The sequence below is a fragment of the Gorilla gorilla genome, chromosome 16 (assembly GCF_029281585.2).
Source record: "Gorilla gorilla gorilla isolate KB3781 chromosome 16, NHGRI_mGorGor1-v2.1_pri, whole genome shotgun sequence".
NCBI classification, from domain to species: Eukaryota; Metazoa; Chordata; class Mammalia; order Primates; family Hominidae; genus Gorilla; species Gorilla gorilla.
Genome location: NC_073240.2, coordinates 60,314,001 through 60,341,172, shown reverse-complemented (window position 1 = coordinate 60,341,172; position 27,172 = coordinate 60,314,001). Strand labels below are relative to the sequence as shown.

Sequence of the window (27,172 nt, the reverse complement as noted above, 5' to 3'; positions counted from 1 at the left end):
CTCCATTTCAAGTTACCAATGGTTTAACAATGATCTCATGAATTTTCTTTATAAAAAATTTAGTAATAGGATCTCACAAACTTGTGTAATCAAGCTATAGAACACCACTTGTTCTAAAAATATCTATATTGAAGCACAGAGAGTCAAAGGATAGAAAATGCAGATGAGAGGTAAGAGAAATAAAAGATGCAGTGAAAAGATGTCACATGTTTAACTGTAGTCCTAGAAGGAGAGGAGAGGGAGAATGGAATAGAGACAACCTTCAGAACGATATTACCTAAAATCCTCCAATACTGATGAAAGACATTAATCTACAGATTTAAGAAGTCTAATAAACTCCAAGCAGAATAGACTTTTATCAAGATACATAGGAAAACCGCAGAAATGCAGTTGGGGCGCAATGGCTTATGCCTGTAATCCCAGCACTTTGGGAGACCAAGGTAGGTGGATCACCTAAGGTCAGGAGTTCGAGACCAGCCTGGGTAACATGGTAAAACCCCGTCTCTACTAAAAATACAAATATTAGCCAGCAGTGGTGGCAGGCACCTGTAATCCCAACTACTTGGGAGGCTGAGGCCATAGAATCAACTTGAATCCAGGAGGCAGAGGTTGCAGTGAGCCAAGATCATGCCACTGCACTCCAGCCTGGACAACAAAGTGAGACTCTGTCTCAAAAAAATAAAAATAAATAAAAAATAAAGGAAAAAAGAAAACTGCAGAAAACCAAAGGCAAAGAGAAAAATCTTAAGATCTAGAAGCAACCAGAGGAAAAAAAAAGTATTGCTTTCAAAACAATGAGACCAAGAGCTAACATTTCAACCTAAATGATAGAAACTAGAAAATAATGGAAAAATATCACCACGCTTCTGAAAGAAAATAACTGCCAAACTAGAATTCTATAATAAAATTTTCCTTCAAGAATGGAAGTAAAATAATTTCTAGGCAAAAATTAAAGGAATGTTATTGGCAAACTGTACTAAAGCAAACTCTAAAGCATAATCTCAGCTGGGCACGGTTGCTCACAGCTGTAATCCCAGCACTTTGGGAGGCTGAGGCGGGCAGATCACAAGGTCAGGAGATCGAGACCATCTTGGCTAATACGGTGAAACCCCATCTCTACTAAAAATACAAAAATTAGCCAGGCATGGCGGCATGTGCCTGTAGTCCCAGCTGCTGGGGAGGCTGAGGCAGGAGAATGGCATGAACCCAGGAGGCGGAGCTTGCAGTGAGCTGAGATCACGCCACTGCATTCCAGCCTGGGCGACAGAGCAAGACTCAATCTCAAAAAAAAATAATAATAAATAAATAAAATAAAAAGAGTAATCTTCAGGTAGGCAAAATTGATCCCAGGTAGATCCCAGGTAGAAGCACAGAAATAAAAGAAGGAACAAAGAGAAACAAAAGCAGTAATCTAAATGAATATCAAACAAGAATAGCAATATCTTGTGTTGTTTAAAATGCACATAGAAGTAAAATACTTGACAACAATAGCATATAAGTTGAGTGGGATATAAAATGAACTCAAAGTGTTTTAAGATCCTAAGATTATGAGCAAAAGAATAAAAGCATCAATTAAAATTTGTTTTCCAAATTAGCACATAGATTCAATGCAATCAATCTGAATCCACATCTCAGCTGCCTTTTCTGTAGAAATTTTCAAGCTGATTCTAAAATTTACTCTAAAATTCATAAAATACATTTAAAGGACCTATATTAGCCACAACAACTTTGAAAAAGAAGAAAGTTGAAAGATTATGAAGCTAGAGTAATCCAGACAACATAGTGTCAGTATAAACATAGGCAAATAAATCAATGAAAGAGAATGGCATCAAGAAATAAACCCACATACATATGAGAAGCTGATGTTTTTTATACATGTCAGTTAACACAAGTCAATGCACTGGAAAAAGGAAAGTCTTTTCAACAAACAATCCTGGAACAACTGGAATTCCATAAGCAAAAAAAGGAAAATAAAACTTGGACACTACCTCAAATTAACTCAAAATGAATTATAGAACTAAATTGAAAATCTAAACTATCATATCTAGAAGAAATCACAGAAGAATACTTGTGACCTTGGGTTGGGCAAAAATTTAAGTATGGCATCAAAAACACAATACATTAAAAAACAGATAAATTGGACTTTATCAAAATTAAGTCTCCTAGGCCGGACATGGTGGGTCACGCCTGTAATCCCAGCACTTTGGGAGGCCGAGGAGGGTGGATCACTTGAGGACAGTGGATCACTTGAGGTAAGGACTTCGAGATCAGTCTGGCCAACATGGTGAAACCCTGCCTCCACTAAAAATACAAAAATAAGCTGGGCATGATGGCGGGTACCTGTAATCCCAGCTACTCCAAAGGCTGAGGCACCAGAATCACTTGAACCTGGGAGGCAGAGGTTGCAGTGAGCCAAGATCGTACCACTGCACTCCACCCTGGGCAACAGAGCGAGATTCTGTCTCCAAAAAAGGAAAAAAAGAAAAGAAAAGAAAAGAAAAAAGAGAAGGCTGACAGAGCCACACAGATGCGACTATGCAGAAACAGGTGCTCAGGCAAGGAGAGACCATCTATGGAGAATAATTTGACCCTTGCTATCAAAATAACAAATGTACCTACTCTCTGACCTACAAAACCATTTCTAGGAATTTTTCCTATAGAAGGACTTGAATGTATTTAAAACTATGTTAGTATAATGATTATTTATTGAAGCATGGTTTGCAATAGCGAAGTACTAGAAACTTCAACATCCATCAATAGGGAAAGTTAATTAAAATTATAGGAAATTCATGCAACGCAACTATTTTTTAAAAGGCAGGGGGAGCTCTTTATGTACAGATAATGAAAAGATTGTCAGGGTATATTTTTAAATAACAGTAGGTATATGTCACTAGGTAAAGAAAGTGAGAGTAGAATAATGAAAATAAAACGACTAGCCAGAGGCGGAGATGATATTTGCAACACATATCACAAAACACTTTATCAAGCAGAGATCCATGGAAGGAAAAGAAACACTCCCTTTTGCAATGCAAAAAAGAAACTAAAAAAATATGGAAAGAGACAGGCATTTACAAGAGAAAATTCAAATGCCCAATAAACATAAAAATGTGCTCAACCTCATTAGTCATCAGGAAAATGTAAATTACAACCTCCCATCACCAACTACCATTACAGACCAGCCAGGGTAAAAGTATAAAAAACCAACAAAACCAAGTGTTAGAGAGGATGTGTATTAATAGAAACTCCAGCACACTGCCGCTGTGAGTATAAATTAGTACAGCCACTTTGAAACAGGTTGGCAGCATCTACTGAAATCAAAGAGATTCACACTCTGAGACCCAGCAATTCCACTCCTAGGTATATAACCACCAGAAATGTGTGTGCTTATTCTCCAAGATACATGTAATAAAATATGTTTCAAGCACTCTTATCATTAATAGCCCAAAACTAGAAACAACCCAAACGTTCAACAGTAGAAAAAGGGCGGGGCGCGGGGGCTCATGCCTGTAATCCCACCACTTTGGGAGGCCGAGGCAGGCGGATCACCTGAGGTTGGGAGTTCGAGACCAGCCTGACCAACATGGAGAAACCCCATCCCCACTAAAAACACAAAAACAGCCAGGCGTGGTGGCACATGCCTGTAATCCCAGCTACTCCGGAGGCTGAGGCACGAGAATCGCTTGAACCCAGGAGATGGAGGTTGCAGTGAGCTGAGATTGCGCCATTGCATTCCAGCCTGGCAAACAAGAGCAAAACTCCGCTTCAAAAAAAAAAAAAAAACAGTAGAACAGATATATACATTATAGAATATTCATACAAGAGTGTACCCAGCAATAAAAATGAATGAACTACAGCTATACACAACATGGATGAATCTAACCCTAAAAATGTTAAGCAAAAAGAAACCATTACAAAAGGACATGGAATATGAGGCTAGTAACGTGAACAAAAAAAATGGTCTTTGGATTTGCACATCTAGGTGACAAAACTATAAAGCAAGGAGGTGATGACCATAAATCAGGATAGTGCTTACCTTTGGGGAGAGGTTGTGATAGAGAAGACAGGGTTTATGGGGTGATACAGTGTTCCTTTTTATTTTTCGAGACAGGGTCTCACTCTGTAGTACAGGCTAGATTTCAGTGGTGTGATCATAGCTCACTACAACCTCCAACTCCAGACTTAAGCGATCCTCCCACCTCAGCCTCCCAAGTAGCTGAGACTACAGGCACAGCTGGGCACCACCACACCAAGCTAATATGTAGAAATGTGGTCTCACTGTGTTGCCCAGGCTATTATCAAACTCCTAGCCTCAAGTGATCCTCCTGCCTCAGCCCTCCAAAGTGCTGGGAATTACAGACATAAGCCACCATGCCCAACCATGCAGCATTCTATTTCTTGATCTGGATAATGGCTTTATAGTGTTCACTTAATAATTTATTTCGCAAAGCACTGATGTTCTATTCTTTCCCATATGTCTATTTTACCAAAAGGTGTTGTATTAACGTATACAGTGAAAAATCCTGCTGCCACTTACCCTTTTCTTCTACCATCCATATCCTACATCCTCCCTGACATAAAACCACTTTTATTGGTTTGCTATGTATCCTTCCAAAATGTTTTAAACGCACATAAGGATTGATTGATTGACTGATTGATTGAGACAGAGTCTCGCTCTATCTCCCAGGCTGGAGTGCAATGGAGTGATCTCGGCTCACTGCAACCTCCATCTCCCAGGTTCAAGCAATTCTCTTGCCTCAGCCTCCCAAGTGGCTGGGATTACAGGCACACAACACCATGCCCAGCTAATTTTTGTATTTTTAGTAGAGACGGGGTTTCACCATGTTAGCCAGGCTGGTCTTAAACTCCTGACCTCAAGGGATCTGTCCACCTCGGCCTCTCAAAATGCTGGGATTACAGGCTTGAGCCACTGCTCCAGGCCATTTTTTTTTTAATTTTATATTTATAGGTATTTATCTATATTTACTATTTTTTAAATTATTTATTATTGATTAATTGACAGGTTTTGCTCTGTCACCCTGGCTGGAGTATAGTGGCACAATCATAGCTTACTATATAACCTCAAACTCCTGGGCTCAAGCAAATATACTCTTACCACTGCCACCACCCATCTTTTCTCGCACCTAAGATATACGGATATTGTTTTTCTCCACCTTGATGAGGGTTGGTTGGGTTTTTTTGGTTTGTCTTTTAGTTAACAATAGATCTTGGAGATCTTTACACATCTACAGCTGCATAGTTTTCCATTGTATCTACCATGGCTAGACCTCTTCTATTAATGGACATTTGGGTTGTATCTCATCTTTCATTATTGCAAAGATACAACGACTAAGTTTTCATACACATAATTTCATATGAAAGCACAGATATCTGTAGAATAAGCCCGCAGAAATGAAACTACTGTGACAAAGCATAGGTACATTTGTAAGATATTGTCAGGCTGGACGCAGTGGCTCATGCCTGTAATCCCAGCACTCTGGGATGCTGAGGCAGGTGGATTGCTTGAGTCCAGGAGTTCAAGACCAGCCTGGACAATATAGTGAAGCCCCATCTCTACTAAAAATACAAAAAGTTAGCCAGGCATGGTGGCATGCACCTGTAGTCTCAGCTACCTAGGAGGCTGAGGTGGGAGGATCACTTGAGTCTAGGAATTGGTGACCCTGGGAACTGGGCAACATGGTGAGACCTCACCACTACAAATAATACAAAGTTAACCAGTTGTGGTGGCACATGCCTGTAGTCTCAGCTACTCAGGAGGCTGAGGTGTGGGGATCGCTTAAGCCCAGGAGGTGGAAGTCGAGGTTGCAGTGAGCTGAGATCGTGCCACTGCACTCCAGCCTGGGAGATGGAGCAAGACCTTGTTTCAAAATAATAATAATAAAATGTTTAGCTTAAAGCTGCCTCCTTCATAGTGAACTGTAACCTAACTGGGTGTATAAACAGACTACAATCTGCTCTTGTGCCAATCACCAAGTTTCAGCTAATCAAAGATGGCCAATTGTTCAAATCATTATCAAATAAGGCAACACCAGGCTAGCCACAGTGGCTCATCCCTATAATCCTAGCACCTTGGGCAGACCACGGAAAGAGGATCTCTTGAGGCCAGGGTCTCACTCTGCCAGCCAGGCTGGAGTATAGTGTTCTGATAATAGCTCACTGCAGCCTTGACCTCCTGGGCTCAAGCTGTCCTCCCTCCTCGGCATTTTGAGTAGCTGGGACTAATATTTTTTCTTATTTTTTGTAGAGACAAGGTCTTGTAATGCTACACAGGCTGGTCTTAAACGCCTGGTCTCAAGTGATCCTCCCATCTCAGCCTCCCAAAGTGTTCGGATTACAGGCGTGAGCCACCATTCCTGGCCTTGTTCACATTATTTGCACATCTTTCTTTGGAGTTTTGGTTCTTTTCTTGTTTCTAGCTCTTTTCTGTATTTGGAAGTTTAGCTCTTCTTCCTTACTCTGTGATGAGTTGCAGCTATTCTTCCCCAGGATGCCATTCGCTTTTTTTTTGGTAGAAATGGGGTCTCACCATGTTGCCCAGGCTGGTCTCAAACTCCTGGTCTCAAGCAATCCTCAGCCTCCCAAAGTGCTGGGATCACAGGTGTGAGCCACCACACCCAGCTATGCCATTTGGTTTTTACCTTACGGTGTATATTTTGTTTTACCAAGTGGAGGGATTTTGGTTTGTTTGCAATGTGGTCAAATTTATATACTTTCACTTTTAGATTCCAGCTTTTGAGTCATAGCTAGAAAGATCTTCCCCATTCTAAGCATATACAGGAATTCTCCCTTGGCAAGTAACTCTGTAGGAAAGAAGGGAGAGTGGGAGGAAGATATTCTCCCATGTCTTCTGGTACTTTTATAACTTCAGTTTTTACACGTAAATCATCAATCCATTTGGAATTTATCTTGGTCAACAATGTAAGATGTAGATCCAACTTAATACTCTCCCTGAGTATAACCCAGTTTCCTGACCATTGATTTGATAGTCTATTGTTGGTTACCTGCTAGTTTTGCTTTGCATTTCAATTTGAATTTTCCAACAGCAAGATTAATAATTTACTGCCCAGAGGAGATTATTTCAAGTTAACCTCATTCTGTGTCCTGCCCTCAAAATGCCAAAAATATAAACAGTATTTCTCTTTCTGCAATGAATTCTGCCCTAAGTGAAAGAAAGGAGAGCCTAATTCCCCTGCTGAAGAACAGGAAATGTGTAGCCCAAGTAATAGACCAGGCTCCAAACCTCTAAGAGGCCCCAGGTCAGTACTGTGCTCTTTGGCTTCCAGATTAGTCAACTGAAGTTGCATGTTTCTTGTACCAAAAAGTCCTGGCTGTGAAGTTCTACTAAATTCTAAAATTAGTTGAACCAAGAAGTTGATTTGCAAGTAATAACACTTTCAATTTATTCTTTTTTTTTTTTTCGAAACTGAGTCTCACTCTGTCGCCCAGGCTGGAGGGCAGTGGCACGATCTTTGCTCACTGCAACCTCTGCCTCCCGGGTTCAAGTGATCCTCCTGCCTCAGCCTCCCAAGTAGCTGAGACTATAGGCGCTGTGCCACTACACCCACGTAATTTTTGTATTTTTATTAGAGACAGGGTTTCACCATGTTGGCCAGGCTGGTCTCAAACTCCTGACCTCAGGTGATCCACCCGCCTCAGCCTCCCAAAGTGCTGGGATTACAGGTGTGAGCCACTGCACCCAGCCTTCAATTTATTCTTGCACTGTATTTTTCTCCCACTCAATTACTTTGCCCCATCCAAAGGCAATGAAAGTGTATTTCAATGGGAGAGACGTATTATTAAACAAGGTTGTGATGACAGTACAAATATATTTTTCCATTGAATTTAATGGCCACAAGCAGAGTAACAGATGATGGCACATAAACGGGGTCAGATGCACAGACTGGAAAGGAACACAGGAAGAACATCAATTGTAAAGCCAGAGAGCCAAGCGGCTAATTTTCTCCAAAAGGTCTTTTTCACTTATCTTCCTCTTTTTTATTTAACCCCATTGTTGAGTCCCTCCTATCGGTCAAGCCCATGCTAACCCCTACTTAAGTGTAGGTGGATCTCATTTGGAAGAATTTTCAATTAATAAGCAGACAGCTAAAGGGAAATTATTTTCTTTCAGTGGTATAGGATAGTGGAAATATACTGGAAGAAGAATTCAAAAATTCAGGTCCTGCTTTTTACTCATTGAACATGCCAGGAAAAGTCATTTAACTCTTTTTCAAATGAACTCCCTCATCTATAACATCAAGGAACATCTTGTCCATCTACACTCACAGTTAAGGATTCAATGAGTTAATATGTACAAGAGGGCTTTTCAAAAATATACAAAAATACAATTCAGATTGTCAAGGTAGGGGAGAAACCCATAGGCTCTAAGTGAATGTCTTCATTTCACTATATGAAAACTGCCAGTCTGGGAGGGTCTGGGAGCCTCAGGCAGGGGCAGGATGGAATCAGAACTCTGAGCTCCTGATGTGGAACTCACTGCTCGTCCCAAGCTGCCATGTTAGAGGCCACTGGAAAGTTGGCAGTGAGGCAAGAGCATTGCTCAGACAGTCACCGGTGCAGCATGGCCCGGGCCCCAGTTGGGCTCAGACCAGAGGTCCAGTCCACAGCTCTGTGTGCCACCGAAGTAACCTAAGGCAAGATGGTCCCTCTCCTCCCTCTGGGGCCTGGTTTCCTTTTTTTGTTTGTTTTTTGAGATGGAGTCTTGCCCTGTCACCCAGGCTGGAGTATAGTGGTTATAACCTTAGCTCACCGCAACCTCCACCTCCCAGGTTCAAGCAATTCTCATGCCTTAGCCTCCCAAGTAGCTGGGATTACAGGTGTCTGCCACAACTCTTGGCTAATTTTTGTATTTTTAGTAGAGACAGGGTTTCACCATGTTAGCCAGGCTTGTCTTGAACTCCTGACCTCAGGTGCTCCACCCACCTTGGCCTCCCAAAGTGCTGAGATTATAGGCATGAGCCACAGCGCCCAGCTCTGGTTTTCTTATCAAACTTAAAGGGTTGGGAAAGATGGGCCCTACGTGCCTTTCAGGCAATATCCTAAAATATTATCTTAAGGCTAATTTGCAAACACACACACACACTCACACATACACACACACACACACGCCTATTACCACAGGGAACAGAACAGGTGTTTCTGATTATGTAAATTTCCAACCCCACCCTCATCTTCCATGACTTGTCATGCCTTTGGACCAAGTCAAATTCAAGTTTCTTCTTTTGACACGGAAGACATTACCACTACTACCAAACCTCACTGCCCTGAGGCCATGCCACCATCTAACTGGACTCCCTGCTTCTAGCCTTGTCTCTGGCTGTTCTCCACAAGGCAGCTACAGGGAACTAAAAGCTAAAAGAGAAGTCAGATCACATTGCTCCTCTGCTCACAACCTTCTAACGGCTCCCATCTCAGCCAAAGTCAAATTCTTCATAAGGCCCTACATGACCTGCCCTCCATCTCTTCCAATTCTTGGACCTTTTCTTCTACTCCTCTCCCCATCGGGTCCAGTGATGAGTCTCTTGGCGATTCTTGCCACACCAGCACCTTCTTCAGGCCTCTGCACACACATGTGCTCCCATTACCTGAACAGTCTTCCCCAGTTATCAAATGTCACCTTCACAGCAGAGCTTTCACTGATCACTCATGATTTTTGTTGTTTTTAAGATAGGGTCTTGCTCTGTTCCCCAGATTAGAGCGCAACGGCACGTTCAGAGCTCCCTGCAGCCTTGAACTCTTGGGTTCAAGTAATCCTCCCACCTCAGCCTTCAGAGAAGCTGGGAACACTGATGCATCATACCACCACACCCAGCTCTGATTACTCACTGTAATTTTAATTATTTATAAGACAGTCTTGCCCTGTCACCCAGGAGTGCAGTGGCACTATCTTGGCTCACTGTGACCTCTGCCTCCTGACTTCAAGTTATTCTTGTGCCTCAGCCACCGAATAGCTGGGATTACAGGCATGCACCACCACACCCAGGTAATTTTTTTGTATTTTTAGTAAAGACGGGGTTTAGCTCTATTGCCCAGGCTGGTCTTGAACTCTTGAGCTCAGAGTGATCAACCCACCTTGGCCTCCCAAAGTGCTGGGATTACAAGCATGAACCACCGTGCCCGGCCTGATTACTCAATTCAAAATTACATCCCTACACACACACACACACACACACACACACACACACACACACACAGACCCCTTATCCCTTTTACTAGTTTATAATTTACCTCCGCAACACTTAAATTTTCCTTGTTTATTGCCTGTCTCGCTTCACTGCAAAATTTGCTCCATGAGGGCAGGGATGGTCGGTTTTGTTTGCTGCTGTATCCCCAGTGCCTAGGACAGTATGTAGCACATAGTAGGTACTTGACAATTATTTGTTACTGGGCTGGGTGCAGATTACTCCCCTGTAATCCTAGCACTTTGGGAGATGGAAGCACGAGGATCACCTGAGGTCAGAAGTTCAAGACGAGCCTGGGCAACATAGTGAGACCCCCATCTCTACTAAAAAAATGTTCAAAAATAGCCAGACATGGGGTCCCACACCTGTAGTCCCAAATATTTGGGAAGCTGAGGTGGGATAATCACTTGAACCTGGAAGACTGAGGCTGCAGTGAGCCGTCATCGTGCCACTGCACTCTAGCCTGGGTGACAGTGTGAGACTCTATCTCAAAAAAAGTTTTTTTTTTTACTAAATTCTGGCCACAAGGAAATCGAGTAACACAACTGAACTAGTTTACTTAGCCACCTGCCCAAAGGAAAGACAGTAAGAACTTGAGTAGGTTGGTGTGACACCACACTCTGGGGGCTGCTATGTGAAATCAGAGGGGTGTGTGTGCACGCACACATATGTTTAATGAAAGCAGGAAGAGAACCCAGACAGAAAAGGAAATATAATCATTCACCTAAGCTGAGAAGAGTTTATGGGCATATATGAGCCATACAATTGCCACTAAGTGTGATAAAGGGCTTCCAGACCGGGCATGGTGGCTCACACCTGTAATCCCAGCACTTTGGGAGGCCAAGGCAGGTGGATCACTTGAGGTCAGCCGTTTGTGACCAGCCTGGCCAACATGGTCAAACACCGTTTCTACTAAAACTACAAAAATTAGTTAGGCTTGGTGGCATCAGCTACTCGGGAGGCTGAGGCAAGAGAATTGCTTGAACCAGGGAGGCAGAGGATGCAGTGAGCCGAGATCGCGTCATTGCACTCCAGCCTGGGTGACAAAGCGAGACTCTGCCTCAAAAAAAAAAAAAAAAAAAAAGGCGGGGGGGCTTCCAGCTGTCAGGAAAGTTCAGGGCTATATCCCCAAATGGAGGAACACTTGTTGATTTCAGTGAACCCGGAATCAATATAAGTATTAGAATAAACACAGATATTGAGGAAGATAAAGTAGGCAAGATTAAATATTTACCTTGTGCTCACAATAAATGCATTAGCAGAGCACAGAAGTTGGGGAGACACTAGGGATTTTGCTGTGTACACATGGATTACAGACTGCAAGCAATTATTGTCTCTCCTCTGTTAACTCCACTGGACTCTTTATCCCTGGTGTCAGGGTTGCTGTCAGTTTCACAACTGTGTTTGGCCAGCTCATGGCAGGACATGCAGTTGAATTAGCTCTGACCACAAACATGAAGTTCCTGAGAAAGGAACAATGGGAGTCCAGTGAACTCACATTGAAGTTCCTGAGAAATGAACAATGGGAGGGCATACGGGAGTCTTTAATGAGTAGGTGTCTTCCTGGGATGGTATAGTTGATCACTGCTGCACAGGCCCTGCACCCATGTGCATCATGAGGAAAAGCATATCAGACACTCCTAAACAACCCAATAGGAAGCTACCCTTCCTTCAACACATGCGCGCACGGCACCTATGGTCACAGCCAGGTCACTGTGGGAATAGTTTTTGTATTGCTCGGGGTCTGCTTTGGAAAAAGCTGTGTCTGGCCAGGTGTGGTGGCTCACGCCTTTAACCCCAGCACTTTGGGAGGCCGAGGAGGATGGATCACTTGAGGTGAGGAGTTCAAGACCAGCCTGGCTAACATGGTGAAACCCTGCCTCCACTAAAAATACAAAAATTAGCCGGGCATGGTGGCGGGTGCCTGTAATCCCAGCTACTTGGGAGGCTGGGGCAGGAGAATCACTTGAACCTGGGAGGTGGAGGTTGCAGTGAGCTGAGATCATGCCATTGCACTCTGCACTCCAGCCTGGGTGACAGAGTGAGACTCCGTCTCAGAAAAAAAGACAAAAGAAAAAACTGTCATGCACTCCCCCTTTCTCACCATTATGCCCACCTTCCTCTTTGGCCTCTTCTATCTCCTCTCCTCCCTCTCAGACTCCCGTCATATTCCTCTCCCACTTCTAATTCTCTCTCAATTTCCAGTGATGATCAAAGCATGTGACACCTTTGAGTTGGAAAACATTAATTAGAGAGAGATGAGAGAGAGAGAGATGAGAGGGAGGGGGGATGGGAGGGAGGGAGGGAGGGGGGATGGGAGGGAGGGACGGCAAGAGAGGGAAGGGAGAAGAAGGAAGGAAACTATTTCCTCTGGGTGTCTTCCATTTCTGCAGTCTGAGCAAGTTAGTATTCATTCAGTTAATTAATTTACTTGAATCCAAGCTTATCTAAAAAGAAGATTTAACTAAAATATACATAAAATATACTAAGGCGCCTTTCGGCGGGAACCGCCATCTTCCAGTAATTCGCCAAAATGACCAACACAAAGGGAAAGAGGAGAGGCATCCGATATATGTTCTCTAGTCCTTTCAGAAAACATGGAGTCGTTCCTTTGGCCACGTATATGCGAATCTGTAAGAAAGGTGATATTGTAGACATCAAGGGAATGGGTACTGTTCAAAAAGGAATGCCCCACAAGTGTTACCACGGCAAAACTGGAAGAGTCTACAATGTTACCCAGCATGCTGTTGGCATTGTGGTAAACAAACACGTTAAGGGCAAGATTCTTGCCAAGAGAATTAATGTGTGTATCGAGCACATTAAGCACTCTAAGAGCCGAGATAGCTTCCTGAAACATGCAAAGAAAAATGATCAGAAAAAGAAAGAAGCCAAAGAGAAAGCTACCTGGGTTCAACTAAAGCACCAGCCTGCTCCACCCAGAGAAGCACACTTTGTGAGAACCAATGGGAAGGAGTCTGAGCTGCTGGAACCTATTCCCTAAGAATTCATGGCATAAGAGGTGTTAAAAATAATAAATAAATGAACTCTGGGCTGTAAAAAATAAATAAATAAATAAATAAATAATAAAATAAAACATACTAAGGCAACAAAAGCCAGAGGAAAGATGAAACAAAGGAACAAAAGTGTTAAAGCAAACTAAATATGTCCCGAGGACACCGTACTTCTGTATTTGAGTCCTTGTGAATGAACTGTAACCTAGCTTAACAGACAAAATTGAAAACCTAACTTAGGAGTCTGAGCCTATAACAATAGCTATGTCTTGGCCAATCCAAGTATGACAAGAAGTGGCCATACTTCAACCATTCATACACTGCTGAGGGTTCAAACTGTGTTCGAATAAAGCATACGCCAAACTGTAATCAATCCAGCCATTCTGTACCTCACTTCCAATTTCTGTATGCCATTTCTCTTTGTCAATAAGTCTTCCACCACGTGGCAGCGCTGGGGTCTTTGTGAATCTGCTGTGATTCTGGGGGCTGCTGGATTTGCAAATTGTTCATTGATCAATTCAACTCCTTTAAATTTAATTTGGCTGAAGTTTTTATCAATATGGATAGAACACAAAACGGAATAAAAAATGTGGCTAATACAAAAACACATACCAAGAAGTCTTATTCCCTTAACCCATGTATGCCTGGTGTTCCATTATTGGAACACTAAGCATGTGGGAGTTGTTTATATCCTACTGCTCCAGGTCACCACCAAGTTCTGATTTTTCACACGTCTGCAATTCAAAAAATCGCAACCTCCAGCATCAATGCGTTAAGAAAGTGGGCCACAAATTCAACTCTAAATTTTCTAGCTTAAAACTATGAGTAACATAAATCTCAGGGTCTGATTCAAAAGAAAAAACTGAAACACATACGTGACCTGATGCCAACCCAAGAAAGATTTTTTTTAGATAAAATGAACAATTATCTCAACAATCAATGTCTTTAGAATGGGTAATCACAGAACTTCTTAGAAGATTCCTCAAGGAAAACCATACGCATATCTCCATAGAGCCTTTTATTTTGAGACAGAGTCTTGCTCTGTTGCCCAGGGAGTACAGTGGCATGATGATCGTAACTCACTGCAGCTTCAGCTTTCTGGGCTCAAACGATCCTCCTGCCTCAGCCTCTGGAAAGTTGGGTCTTCAGGCACATGCCACCAGGCCTGGCTAATTTTTTATTTTCTATAGAGATAGGGTCTCACTTTATTGTCCAGGCTGGGCTTTAACTCCTGAGCTCAAGCGATCTTCCCACCTCGGCCACCCAAAGTGCTAGGACTACAGGCAAGAGCCACCACATCTTGTCAGAGCCATTTATTGTCAGCAATTCTAGGAGATCCAGGCCTCAGACATCTGCTGCTCTGGTACATCCTATGCAAACTTGCAAATCATAGGCAAGGTTTGTTTAGCTGGGACTGTGTTTGTGATTGCCACTGCTGTTATTTTAAAGTCAATGCGCTTAAGAGGGGTATGCATGCTTCCGTCTTCCTCCTCTATTGTTTTTAATACTGTGGCTTCATACATTAATGTTGCGTAACTGGGCCCTAAAGGCATTGCCCTGGAGACCCCAGCCACTCATCTGTTTATTCAATGGATATTTTTGAGCACCTTTTATTGCAGTCTTCTACATAAACAAACAACATGTCCTACTTGACGAGCTTAAATTCTAGGGGAATGAAACTGGCAATATATAAGTAAAATTACATGGTATATCAGATGGGTAAGTGTTACAGAAAATAAAGCAAGAAAAGGCAAGAGAGTGCTAGAGGAAGGAAATTTTTATGGAGTCAGGAAAGTCCTCACTGAGAAGGTCACGTTTGAGTAATGACCTGAAAGGTCAGGAAACTGTAGATATCTGAAGAAACAGCAAGAGCAGAGGCACTGGGGTAGGGAGTGGTTTGGCTTGCTGGGAAGTTAACTTCCCCAGAGCAAAAAGCAAGGAGGAGTGGAGAAGTGCTAAGAGAAAGAGGAAATGGTAGAGGGGCAAGACAGATCACACGGACCCTGGTAGGGTCACTGTAGCAACTTCAGAGTGTAACCAAGCACCCCCACTTTTTTTTTTTTTTTTTTTTTGAGATGGAGTTTTGCTCCTGTTGCCCAGGCTGGAGTGCAATGGCATGATCTCGGCTCACTGCAACATCTGCCTCCCGGGTTCAAGTGATTCTCCCACCTCAGCCTCCCAAGTAGCTGGGATTACAGGCACCCACCACCATGCCCGGCTAATTTTTGTATCATTAGTAGAGACAGGGTTTTACCACTTTGGCCAGGCTGGTTTTGAACTCCTGACCTCAGGTGATCCGCCTGCCTTGGCCTCCCAAAGTGCTGGGATTATAGGCGTTAGCCACTACGCCCCGTCTCCAAGTAGCCCCATTTTTCTAGAGTGGTTAAACCAAAACAAATTTTAAGGCCCCCCTGCTCCAAACATTTGAATGGACCCTTCCTCTCAACCAAGGGCATTCTAGAGTTAACCTGGAAATGTAGTTCAGGCCATGATGGAAGAGGGGGCAGGATATGCCTCATTATACCCCTCCAGCATTAACACCAACAGGGACCTTAAGTCTGATAAGAAACATTTACAGTCCATTGTAAGCCTGCTACTTAGAGGCTCATCTACATAAAACCTAGGTCTTCACAATCCCTCATCAGAACCCAGACATTCCTTTCTACTGATAACTCTTTCAACCAATTGCCAATCAGAAAAAAATTAAATCTACCTATGACCCTTTCAGATCCAGCCAATGTAGATCTTACACATATTGACTGATAAATTATGTCTCCCTAAAATGTGTAAAAGTAAGCTGTATTCTGACCACCTTGGGCACCTGTCATCAGAATCTCCTGAGGCTGTCACAGTGCATCCTCAACCTTGGCAAAGTAAACATTCTAAATTGAGATCTGTCTCAGATACTTCACAATGGTTCACAATGATTTAATTACTTCCTCCACACCCACCCCCACCCCCCCACCCATGCCCACCCCACACCTTCCCTCTTGTTTCTGTGGCTCCCTGTTTCCTAATTAGCCCTTCAGAAGTACAAATATAACCTTTCACCTCCTATGTCACCAGACATTCCCTACATGGAAAGTTCTTCTAACTTTATGCTCCAAGATAGATCTTTCCTAGAGAGCTGACGGTAGATTTGCAAACCAAAGCATACTCCCCAGGGAACTTCCACCCTCCAGGCAGGCATTTGAAAGCATATCTGCAGTGGCCACTTTTACAACTTACTTCTGCCTAGGAAAGCGCCAACTGCCCCATGGCTAAAACAGCAAGCTAGCACGGAACCCCCGCCCTTGCTCATTTCTTCCCTTGCCTTATAAAAATGCCTGTTTTCTGCTCCACAAGTAAAGCCACACAGCAGGACATCCGTACATCTTCCCCAAGCTATAATAGCTTCAGAATAAATTCACTTGCTTTGTATCAGGCCTTGTTCTTGTTAATTGGACTCGGCATGTGAACAACTAACCCACCTTTCAGTTATGATGTTGGTGGCCTGTACGGGGAAGCACTGTGTACTACGGGTAGGCCTGTGCCGGAGCTACCGGGCAAGGTATGAGGTTGCCTGGGAGTAGCAGCTGCTGGTGGCTAGCGAACCCCAAGATGGGAACATTAGGGAATTTCCCAGCAGCTGCCAAAAATGCTTTTGTTTTGGAGGCACCTCCCTATTGCCTCCCTGCATGATGTTTGCTGCCTTCAACACTTTGCTGATACAAAGCAAGAGAACTCAAAAAAAGAAAAACAGAAACCCAGTAAACTTCAGAACTAAGTTGGTCAGGACTACCCTGACTACCCACTGCCTCTTTTGGGGTGTCACTGAAGCCCTGCCATGCTTAGGACCTGGCTGCTAGTGATATCATTTGAACATTTTTGTTTGTATGTACAGTGTAAGGGTTAAAGAAAGGAGACAAACACAAAAAGTGGCTCAACAAAGACAGGTTTATTTTGGAGAATAAACCGGAGAGGGGCTTCTGGCCAATTTAGGTCAGGAGTGTTCTCTCTTACAGACTAAGGGTATTTAAGGGTTTAGGGAGGGAGAGCTTGTCTTAGGCTCAGAATGGTTCTGGGCAGAGGAAAGTTTTATTGCAGAGTTGGCATGTTTCTGGTTGGAGGGGGGTTTATCTAGGGGTTGGAATGTTTCCAGTCAGAGGTACCATTTGTGGTTTATGGTCATGCTGGCATTAGCCATTACGTTGACATTTGGGGGCTGGATTTAGGTGGTTTTTAATCAAGGGGAACTTAAAATGGCAGTGTTTGTCCAAGATGTTGATGCTCCTGCTCTGTCCTGTAACACCATAGCAGCTCTGCTCAGATGGGACTCAGATGTCCATGGAGCCATTTCGGAACTGGGGTGGAGGATTCAGGCTCTCACCCAGCCCCTCCACCAGGGATTTTGTTTGGAAGTGCACCATTTGTTTGTGTGAACCTATGGCTTTGTGTATGGGCCCCGATTTCTTTTCCTGTCTCCAACTTCACCCTTGTAATTACTGTCATTAGAGAAAAATGAGACAAGTCTCAATCATTTCAGGAGATTTGCCGAAGTTTAGGACACGGGCCTGTGACACAGCCTCAGGAAGTCCTGACAACATGTGCCCAAGATGGTAGGGGCACAGCTTGGTTTTATGCATTTTAGGGAGACGTGAGACATCAATCAAGAAGTACATGTAAGAAGTACACTGGTTCCATCCAGAAAGGCAGGGAGGGGGCTTCCAGGTCTCAGGTACCTGTGACAAATGGCTGCATTTTTTGAGTTTCTGATTAGCCTTTCCAAAGGAGGCAATCAGAATATGCATCTCTCTCAGTGAGCAGAGGGATGACTTCAAATAGAATGAAAGACAGATTTGCCTGAAGCAGTTCCCAGCTTGAAAGGGCCCAAGATATTTTCCGTTCACACTATCAGCTTTACTTACACTAACAGCCACTTACAGCTTTACTCCTCTCGGCAGCAGGCACCCCTAGCTCCCTCTGGCTGGAAAAAATTCACCTTGACTGGTGGCTTGCAGAGGTGAGAGGAACCCATTCCACACCATGGAGAACTGGGGTGCTGAGGCTCATCACAGGCTAAAGTCTAGCCCATACGCAACGCCACCTCCTGAATGAGACACAGCTATTACTATTTAAGCTGATCCATTCTCAAAAATTGGACAGGGCTATGACCACCTTCATGAGTATTCATAGCTTCTTCTGTAGCCCGTTAAACATATATACTTAGCCAACCTAACATGATATCTGGTTATGATTGTCAGTGGGGAACTTGCGTGATAACTAAGAATTTGGGAAGTGCCTCTAATAGCCCTGAAAGACATGTACAAACACATTAAATTTATGTCTGACCCTACATGGTCGCTAGACCAATGGTTAGCAACCTGATTCAGGACAGGACCATTCTGGTGGCAAAGCTACTTTTAACAGTGGCCCCAATTGCAGGGTTGGGCATATCCCTCCATTGTGGAGCTTACTGCTGTTGTATCCTCTATATGGGAAAACAAGGCAAGCTCTTTCAGAGACCTAGACCAGCAGTCCGCAACGTTTTTGGAACCAGGGACCAGTTTCATGGAAGACAATTTTTCCACAGGATGGGGTGAAGGGGAGGGGAGGATGGTTTTGAGTTGAAACTGTTCCACCTCAGATCAGGCATTAGATTCTCACAAGGAATGGACAGCCTCGATCCCTTGGTTGTGCAGTTCACAACAGGTTTTGCGCTCCTATGAGACTCTAATGTTGCAGCTGATCTGACAGGAGGCACAGCCCAGGTGGTAATGCTCTCTAGCCTGCTGCTCACCTCCTGCTGTGTGGCCTGGTTTCTAACAGCCCAGGGACTGGTACTGATCTGCGACCCGAGGGCTGGGGACCCCTGTTCTAAACCTCACACCGTAATGCTCCAACCAGTATCATCTGTAAGTCCACATATTTGTGAATATTCCCAACTCCAAGTAGATCAGTTCCATTCTGAGGTCCAATGACTACACTCACCTTTCAGCAGAAAGCAGCCAGAATGAATATGGCACCTAGATCCCATAGAAATGGGAGGTAACTTGGGGTTAGGGAACGGTAACCAAGTACCCCAATTTATCTAAGAGGTGGTTTTTTTCTGTCTTCTTTACCATCCCTGGCTCCCCATCTCCTACCTAGCCCTTCAGAAATGCAAATATAACCTTTCACCTTCCACCTCACCAAACATTCCCTACAGAGCAAGTTCTTCTAACCTTGCGCTCCAAAACAGATCTCTCCTTGAGAGCTGACAGTCAATGGGCAGACCACCAAGGCGTACCTGCCACGGAACTTTCACCTCTAGGACGTGGCCTCAGAACTTTCACCTTCTGGGGATGGCCTCAGAACTTCCACTCTCTAGGGGTTGCCCTGGAACTTTCATCCACCAGGAGGGCATGTCGAAAGCATGCCTGTTTGGAATCTTTTACAACTTACTTCTGCTCAGGAAGGCGCCATGACCGGTGCCTGAGGACACAGCCACCCCTCCCCTAGCCCTCTCTAAAATATAAGCGAAGGCGTGAAGAGTGTTGCAATGAACATAAGAAAAATAAATAAAACCTGGACAGGACATCCCCTGAGCAGGGCTACAGCAACTGTTGGCCGGAAAACATTCAAGCAGCAGGTGTAGAACTATCACCCCATTCCTTTTCAGCTGTGCACCGAACACACAGCTCTGAGCACAGTCACTTCCTCGTGAGCCCTCCAAGATAAATTAGCGGTAAGGCTAGTTCCAGAAAGTAGCTAAACCAATGACTGCCTTCCTGGGATTATCATAATCTGCTGAAAAAACGGTTAAGAGCCAGGGGACCCTGGAGAACAATAACCCTTTTCTCAGGCCCGAAAGTGAGTGTTTCCACGTCCCAGCAGTTAGGGCACCTCTACAAGCAGTGCGCAACAGGTGGCCCAAGTCTTTAAGAAGAACTTGTACAGAATGGAAGAGGGCCCCAGGCACCCCAGCGCTGCCACCCACTGGGTGGGTAACCCGGAGCAAGTCATTCCTCTGTGAGCCACAGCTACTCATCTCTCAATTGAGGGTTTTGTTTTGTTTTTGAGATAGAGTCTCACTGTGTTGCCCAGGCTGGAGTGCAATGGCATGAGAGACAACCTCATTACAACCTCTGCCTCCCAGGTTCAAGCAATTCTCAGCCTCCCAAGTAGCTGGGATTACAGGCACGTGCCACCACACCCGGCTTATTTTTTGTATTTTTAGTAGAGACGGGGTTTCACCACGTTGGCCAGCCTGGTCTCGAACTCCTTACCTCAGGTGATCCACCCACGTTGGCCACCAAAAGTGCTGGGATTACAGGCGTGAGCCACCGTGCCCGGCCTTCAGTTGAGGGTTTTATGAGGAGTCAATGAAATTATGAAGTGAGGAACACAGTGCAGTTTATAATGGGGACTCACTCAATTCATGTTGGTTGCCTTTGCCCTGCTCCATACAAGTTGACCAAGGGCCCACGTGGGCACCCCACTGTCTCTCCAGCACACTTGACTGCTGTGCTTTCTGACTTGCCTGTCAGTCCAAAGGTACTGCCTGAGGAAGTCCAAAACGTCTCTGTCCATGAACAAGGCCAGTGAAACCTACTCCATGGCTCCATTCATTTGTTTCTAAGGAAGGTCAACTGCATCCCTGCCCCCCACACCCCTCAGTGCCCTGCCCTCACCCAAATATACCCCCAACCAAGGAGAAAGCCCTGATGAGCCTCCATAGCAGAAGGGGACAGAAAGCTCCAGAAAGAGGCCCAGGCCTGGCTGAGCACTCATGAGGACACAGGTGCCTGGAAACTTGGTAAAAGTTTGAATTTCTCTCTCCACCAAATAAAGAAAGTGCATGGTTTCCCAAGAGTGCTCCATGTTTCAAGAAAAATAAAGAGGAAATTCCTCTGTGGAAGAGAACAGTTGTCCTGGGTGTTTAATATGCAGGCAATTCCTCTGGGTTTAAAGAATGTGACTTGCCCAAGGTCTCCGTCTAGTTTAGGAGAGCTAGGAATTAGCTCACCTTTCCCTGTACAAAGAGGATTTCGACACACTGCTGTGGGGGGCCTTTGCCAACTCCCTCACTCTCTCCCAGCCACCTCCCAGGGCTGTGGAAGCTGCAAAGAGGCTGGGGAACCAACTGGCAGAGACCAGAGAGCCACAGAGAGAAACTGAGTCACACCAAAGACAAAGCCAAGAAGGATCTAGAAAGTCAGGCTGTTGCCCAGGCACAGTGGCTCATGCCTGTTATCCCAGCACTTTGGGAGACCGAGGAGGGAGGATACTTGAGGCCAGGAATTTGAGATCAGCCTGGGCAACAGAGCAAAACCCTGTCTGGACTTAGAAAAAAAAAAAAAAGAAAAATTTTTAAGTCAGGCCACTGACATCTGTGGAGCCACCTAGGGCCCAGACCTCTCCTCAGCGTTCCCTCATAATGATCCTGCGTTGCTTGAAATAACTTGACTCTAGTCCTTCCACCCAAGGAAGTCCTGGTGACACAGTTCACCCTCTCAGTTTCAGTTTCTGTCTGGAACAGCAGGCCACCTGACTTCCTCTGCCTGTGTGGGATGAATACCTCCTGACTTCTCCTTTCTCACTCATTATGCCCCATAGGTGTTCTGCTGAGGCATTAACTTAGATATCAGCAGCACAACGGCTGAGGGGTCTTTGGGGTCACCTTTACCGAACTTCGGGGTGTCCAGAGTCTCCTCCCATGCACGTTTGTGTAAGGTACTTGACTCTCCTCTGGGGGTGTCTCAACATTCAGTTTTTATCAGTTTCAATTCTAGACACTGCACTTTTCCGGACCTCAAACCCAAGTTCAGCTGCATCTCATCTCACCCCAGCTCCACAGCCACTGACAGCGTCTCCAGTGGCCCCAGCATCCTCTCCCTGAAGCCTTATACCCTCAGAATTTCAGAGTCAGGAGGGAGCATACGTGTCATTGAATCCTCACAACGCTCAAATCCCCTCTGCCATCATTAGTGGAGTCTGTCCTTTCTGACTAGACAGGAAGTGCAGCTCCTGCAGCCCAAGGGAGACCCCACCACAGCTCCCAGGTGCCGAAGTGAGTCCTGCTTACCTTCCTGTCCTGCCCTTGGAACCGCACAGTTGGTCCCCTCCCTCTTCCTCGGCGCAGCCCCTCCAGGGTTAAGGCACTTGGGCAGAGCTCCTCTGTTCTTTCCTGTCTCTTCCGGGCTAACCATGTCCAGTTCCTCTCATCTCTGCTCAGACGCGTCCGTGTTCAATCCCCTCACTAACCTACTCACTCCTCTCTAATCACGTGCTAGGCTCACAGTGCTTCTCAGGCTTTAACGTGCCTCCGAATCACCTGGGCTCTCATCAGTACTCACTTTTGGATTCCGCAGGTCTGCGGTGGGGCCTGGCAGTCAGTTTCTGACAGCTCCCTGGTGAGGCGGGTGCTGCAGGTCTGCCACTGGGAGCAGCAAAGCTTCCACTTGGGATCGCCCTTTTACTTGGAATCTTCTGGAGCTTGTTAGAAGCCCCAGCCCAGACCACCTGCATCAGATTCTGCAGTTCAACAAGATCCACAGATGCACCGTATACTCTTTAATGTTTGAACAACTAGAACAGAGGTTGGCAACCATGGCCGCACATTAGAATCACCTGGGAGACTAGAAAACCATCCCAATGCCCAGCAGCACCCCGGACCAATTACATCAGCAAGTATGGTCTAGGCATCAGCATCATTATAAAGCTCCTCAGGTGATTCGAGTGCACAACCAGGGCTGAGAGCTCTGCTGCAGAGCCCTAACATGCAGGCTCTACCTTTGAGACCACGGTCTTAGAAAGACAGGACACGGTCTATTCCCTCAAGCTTCTCCAGTCATAGCCTTAAGTCCCAACCACTCTGGGCAGCTATCCACATTGCCGGCTTTTTTGAGGCATTACAGAATAGCAGTTAGGAGCTCTACTCTTGAGTCAGGTAGACCTGGATCTGAATCTTAATTCCAGCATTTATTAACTGTGTGATCTCTGAAAATTTTCCGAATTTCTCTGTGCCTCAGTTCCGTCATGTGTAAAATGGAGCAAAGATGTAGTAATATCTCTTAAAGTTACTGAAAGGGTTGAATCAAATGAGGAAAACATATAGTGTGTAGAACAGTGTTACAGCCCTGCCTGCATAGTGCTCAGTGATGGTTAGTTGCTGTTTTTTATTTTTTTACTGTCATTATTATTATTACTTTTATTTTGAGACAGAATCTCACTGTGTCACTCAGGCCGGAGTGTAGTGACACGATCTCGGCTCACTAAAACCTCCGCCTCCTGGGTTCAAATGATTCTGCTGCTTCGGCCTCCCGAGTAGCTGGGACTACAGGCATGCACCACCATGCCTGGCTAATTTTTGTATTTTTAATGGAGACGGGGTTTCACCATGTTAGCCAGGCTGGTCTTGAACCCCTGACCTCAGGTGATCCACACCTCAGCCTCCTAAAGTGCTGGGATTACAGGTGTGAGCCACCACGTCCGGCCAGTTGCTGTTTATTTATATTAATGTTAAAACCCCTGTGCCTGTGTGTGATCTATTTGTGCTGCCGCTAAGCCACATTGGCTCATTGTATCAGTTGAGGTTTCCCTTTGCAAGGCTCATGTTTAACCAATTCTGGCTAACGAAGGCAGAAAAGAAGTGTATCACATGACTGTACCCAAACCTAAGGACAGGGATGAGGCCAGCTCCAAGTATCTCAGCTAGAAAATTCCAAGTGTGGCTGGGCACGGTGGCTCACGGCTATAATCCCAGCACTTTTGGAGCCCAAGGCGGCTGGATCCCCAGGTGCTCTCAGCCCTGGTTGCGCACTGTAATCACCTGGGGAGCTTTACGATGATGCTGATGCCTAGACCATACTTGCTGATGTAATTGATCTGGGGTGCTGCTGGGCATTGGGAGGGTTTTCCAGTGTCTCAGGTGATTCTAATGTGCGGCTGTGGTTGCCAACCTCTGCTCTAGTTTTTCAAACATTAAAGAGTATACAGTGCACCTGTGGATCTTGTTGAACTGCAGAATCTGATGCAGGAGGTCTGGGCTAGGGCTTCTAACAATCTCCAGGAGAGTCCAGGCAGCAGGACTGGGAGGTCAGGAGTTCGAGACCAGCCTGGCCAACATGGCAAAAACCCATCTCTACTAAAAATACAAAAATTAGCTGGGCATGGTGGCGGGCACCTGTAATCCCCACTACTTGGGAGGCTGAGGCAGGAGAATCACTTGAGCCCAGGAGGTGGAGTTTGCAGTGTGCTGAGATCATGCTATTGCACTCCAGCCTGGATGACAAAATCGAAACTCTGTTTCAAAAAAAAGGAAGGGAGGGAAGGAAGGAAGGAGGAAGGGAGGGAGGGAGGGAGGAAGGGAAGGGAAGGAAGGAAGGAAGGAAAGAAGGAAGGAAGGAGGGAAAGATTTCAAGTGCTATCCTGAGAATGATTCCATCTCAACAGTTTCCTTAGGCCATTTAATTCAGTTCAAATTTCCAAGCCAAAGTATTTGCCCCTTAGTGGGAGGTAAGGAGTCCTTTCAATAACATTTCCACCAGAACCACACAGAACCGGGGCTTATTCTTCAAGAGAAGCCAGAGGCTGTCACCCTAGTAAAAGAAGGCACAGGCTGGCCAGGCAGCAGGAGACATCCACTTCAACCCAGTTATATTTTGAACCCAAAGGCACAACCACGTCTTTATCTTTATTACATTTTTAAATGGATGTTGAGTGTTTATTTTCCTCCAAGTTATTGGTAGAGAGTGTTTTAATATTTTTATCACTCCAAAAAGAAACCTTGTCCGCATTAGCAGTCACTTATCATTCCACCTTCACCCCAGTTTCTGGAAACCACCAAGCCACTTTCTGTGTTTATAGATTGGCCTGTTCTAAACGTTTTGTAATGCATGAAATTATACCGTATGTGGTCTTTTGTGACTGGCTTCCTTCACTTCAGATATATTTCCAGGCTGGTCGTGGTGTCTCACACCTATAATCACAGTACTTTGTGAGACCGAGGTGGGTAGATCGTTTGAGCCCAGGAGTTTGAGACCAGCTTGGGCAACATGGCGAAACCCCATCTCTACTAAAAATACAAAAATCAGTCAGGCATGGTGGTGAGCACCTGCATTCCCAGCTGTTTTGGGGGCTGAGGCAGGAGGATCACCTGAACCTTGGGAGATCGAGGCTGCAGTGAGCCGTGATCAGGCCACTGCACTCCAGCCTGGGCAACAGAGTGAGACACTGTCTCAAAACATTTAATTAAAAAAAAAAAAAGAATGTTTCCAAGGGTCATCCATGACGTAGCATGGATCACAATTCCATTCCTTTTTACGGCTGAATAATATTACATTGTATTATGTGCCACATTTTATTTATCCGTTCATCAGTTGATGAATATTTGTGTTGTTCCCACCTTTTGTCTACTATGAAAATGCTTCTATGAATATTCTTTTTTTTTTTTAGATTTCCTCAAATTCTTTTTTGTCATGTTATGAATATTCTTGTACAGGTCTTTGTGTGGACCTAGGTTTTCAGTTCTTTGGTGTACACACTTAGCAGTAAAACTGCTGGGTCATATGGGAACTCTATACTCAACATTTTGAAGAACTGCCTGTTTACCACACTCTTTTCCAGGGTGTGGCATGGTGACTCACATCTGTAATCCTAGCACTTTGGGAGGCCAAGGCAGAAGGATCACTTGAGGAGTTCAAGGTCAGCCTGAGCAACATAATAAGACCCTGCCTCTACCAAGAAAAAAAAAAAATATGTATATATATACGTATATATATATATATATACATATATATGTACATATATATACACACACATATATATACATACACACACATATATGTATATATATATACACATACATATATATAAAAAATATATAGCTAGGTGTGGTGGCCTGCACTTATACTCCTAAATACTCAGGAGGCCGAGTGGGTAGGATCACTTGAGCCAGGAGGTTGAGGCTACAGTGAGCTATAATTGTATCACTGCACTCTAGCCTGAGCAACAGAGTGAAAACTTATCTCAAAAATAAATAAGTAAATGAAACCAAAGGGGCTGCACCAGTTTGCATTTTCACTGGCAATATATGAGGTTTCCAAATTTCTTCACATCTTCATCAAAACTTGTTATTAGCCAGGCACAGAGGCTGATGTCTGTCATTCCAGCATTTTGGGAGGCTGAGGTGGAAGGATTGCTGGAGACCAAGAGTTTGAGACCAGCCTGGGCAACACAGTAAGACCCTGTCTCAAAAAAAAAAAAAATTAATTAGCTGGGTGTGATGGCATGCACCTGTGGTCCCAGCTGGGGAGGCTGAGGCAGGAGGATCTCTTGAGCCCAGGAAGTCAAGGCTGCAGCGAGCCATGTTCATGCCTCTGTATTCCAGCCTGGACAACAGAGTGAGACTCTTTCCAAACAAACAAACAGACAAAAAAAAACAAAAGCACACAAAACTTGTTATTGCCTGTCTTTTTTTATTCTTAATGAGATTGAAATGGTATTTCATTGTGTGTTGCTGTTTGTTTTTTTTGTGGGGGGTGGGGGGGTTTGAGACAGAGTCTTGCTCTGTCATCCAAGCTGGAGTGCAGTGGCACAATCATAACTCAATACAGCCTTGACCTACTAGGCTCAAGTGATCCTCCCACCTCAGCGTCCCAAGTAGGTAAGACTATAGGTGCATGCCACCATCCTTGGCTAATTTAAAAAAAAAAAATTGTTTTTGTATAGATGGGGTCTCAATACGTTGCCCAGGATTGTCTCAAACTCCTGGCCTCAAGCCATCCTCCTGCCTCAGTCTCCCAAAATGCTGGGATAACATGCATGAGCCACCATGCCAGAACTTCAACGTGCTTTTCTTTTTTCTTTCTTTCTTTCTTTCGCTTTTTGTTTTTGTTTTTGTTTTTTGAGACAGAGTTTTGCTGTTGTTGCCCAGGCTGGAGTGCAATGGTGTGATCTCTGCTCACCACAGCCTCCACCTCC

General features: G+C 44.7%; 1 protein-coding gene across 1 annotated transcript; it reads left to right on the top strand.

The window, feature by feature from the left end:
- Positions 1–12,724: 12,724 nt before the first annotated feature.
- LOC134757331 (large ribosomal subunit protein eL21-like) lies at positions 12,725–13,218 on the top strand. Its single transcript, XM_063699105.1, has one exon. It carries the CDS (start codon positions 12,751–12,753, stop codon positions 13,216–13,218), a length of 468 nt encoding a protein of 155 aa, XP_063555175.1. The 5' UTR covers positions 12,725–12,750.
- Positions 13,219–27,172: the final 13,954 nt, after the last annotated feature.

Excerpts from the sequence above, each read along its gene's own strand:
- LOC134757331 (XM_063699105.1), top strand. The coding sequence starts at position 12,751 with ATGACCAACACAAAGGGAAAGAGGAGAGGCATCCGATATATGTTCTCT.